Source organism: Opisthorchis viverrini, assembly GCF_000715545.1.
Source record: "Opisthorchis viverrini unplaced genomic scaffold opera_v5_141, whole genome shotgun sequence".
NCBI lineage: Eukaryota > Metazoa > Platyhelminthes > Trematoda > Opisthorchiida > Opisthorchiidae > Opisthorchis > Opisthorchis viverrini.
Window position 1 is genome coordinate 1,116,886 of NW_008751798.1, and position 859 is coordinate 1,117,744.

Consider the following 859-nt stretch of genomic DNA (forward strand, 5'->3'; position numbering starts at 1 on the left):
GGAGTGCGACCAGCTTATCTGTCGAAGGAGATTGAACTTCTCAGAAAGCCATCTCGAGTACTTCAGCATTAGGGATCTAGTGTACCCACTGGACTTGCTCAGTGTATGTTCAATGCATAGCTCCTTTTCCACCCCCCCCCACTTGGCAGCCCACTGACAGTGCTGGATTCATGTACCAATTTATCAGCTCGCGCCTACAATGCGCAGCTACCTCCCCCTCCCCCCAAATCATCGGTGAACGAAACTGCGGCGGCTACAACCACTTTACGACGAGTACGCGGTTATTACAGCTGACAATGATGATGATGATCCGAAACACCTGTGGTCAGGCACCGAGAGCCATGGGAAATCTTCAGCACACAACGGCCTCGTCTCTGATTCACACTGTAAGAGAGATCCTACCGTGGCGTTGCTACAGCCAACCCAATAATTGATACCTAAACACAGAAAGGTTAATTAGGGGTTGCGGCGAATTATTCAATATGGTCGTAATACCTTCAAAAACAAAATTCTGATGCCGTACCGAATGTATCTGAGGTGCGTGATAGCATTTGGTGCCCCTTGCGTTTGTCTTCTTGCGTCCTCCGTGTTCATACCACCAACAACCCTAGAAATGTCTCACTATTCATCATCATCATCATCATCATCGACAGCATGACATCAGTGTTCAACACCGACGCTTGAGATAGTGGAAAGAAGTCATCCATGAACGACATTAAAGATGAGGGGAGAGGTGATGATTTCGGACAAGAATGCAAATCGGGATAGTTTCTTGAGAGGTTGGAAAGCTTCTGAGGAACACACTGGTTGAACTTACGTCATCATCATCATCGACAGCATGACATCAGTGTTCAACACC

The 859-nt window shown here is 47.4% G+C and overlaps 1 protein-coding gene across 1 annotated transcript in view; it reads right to left on the bottom strand.

The window, feature by feature from the left end:
• Window positions 1-398: 398 nt before the first annotated feature.
• The window catches only part of T265_06686 (hypothetical protein), a gene marked incomplete at both ends in the record, with an annotated part of 3,553 nt that continues 3,092 nt past the window's right edge, over window positions 399-859 (bottom strand). The window contains one exon of the mRNA XM_009172011.1: window positions 399-437. Coding sequence (XP_009170275.1) covers window positions 399-437 — 39 coding nt within the window. The remainder of the gene's footprint in view (window positions 438-859) is intronic.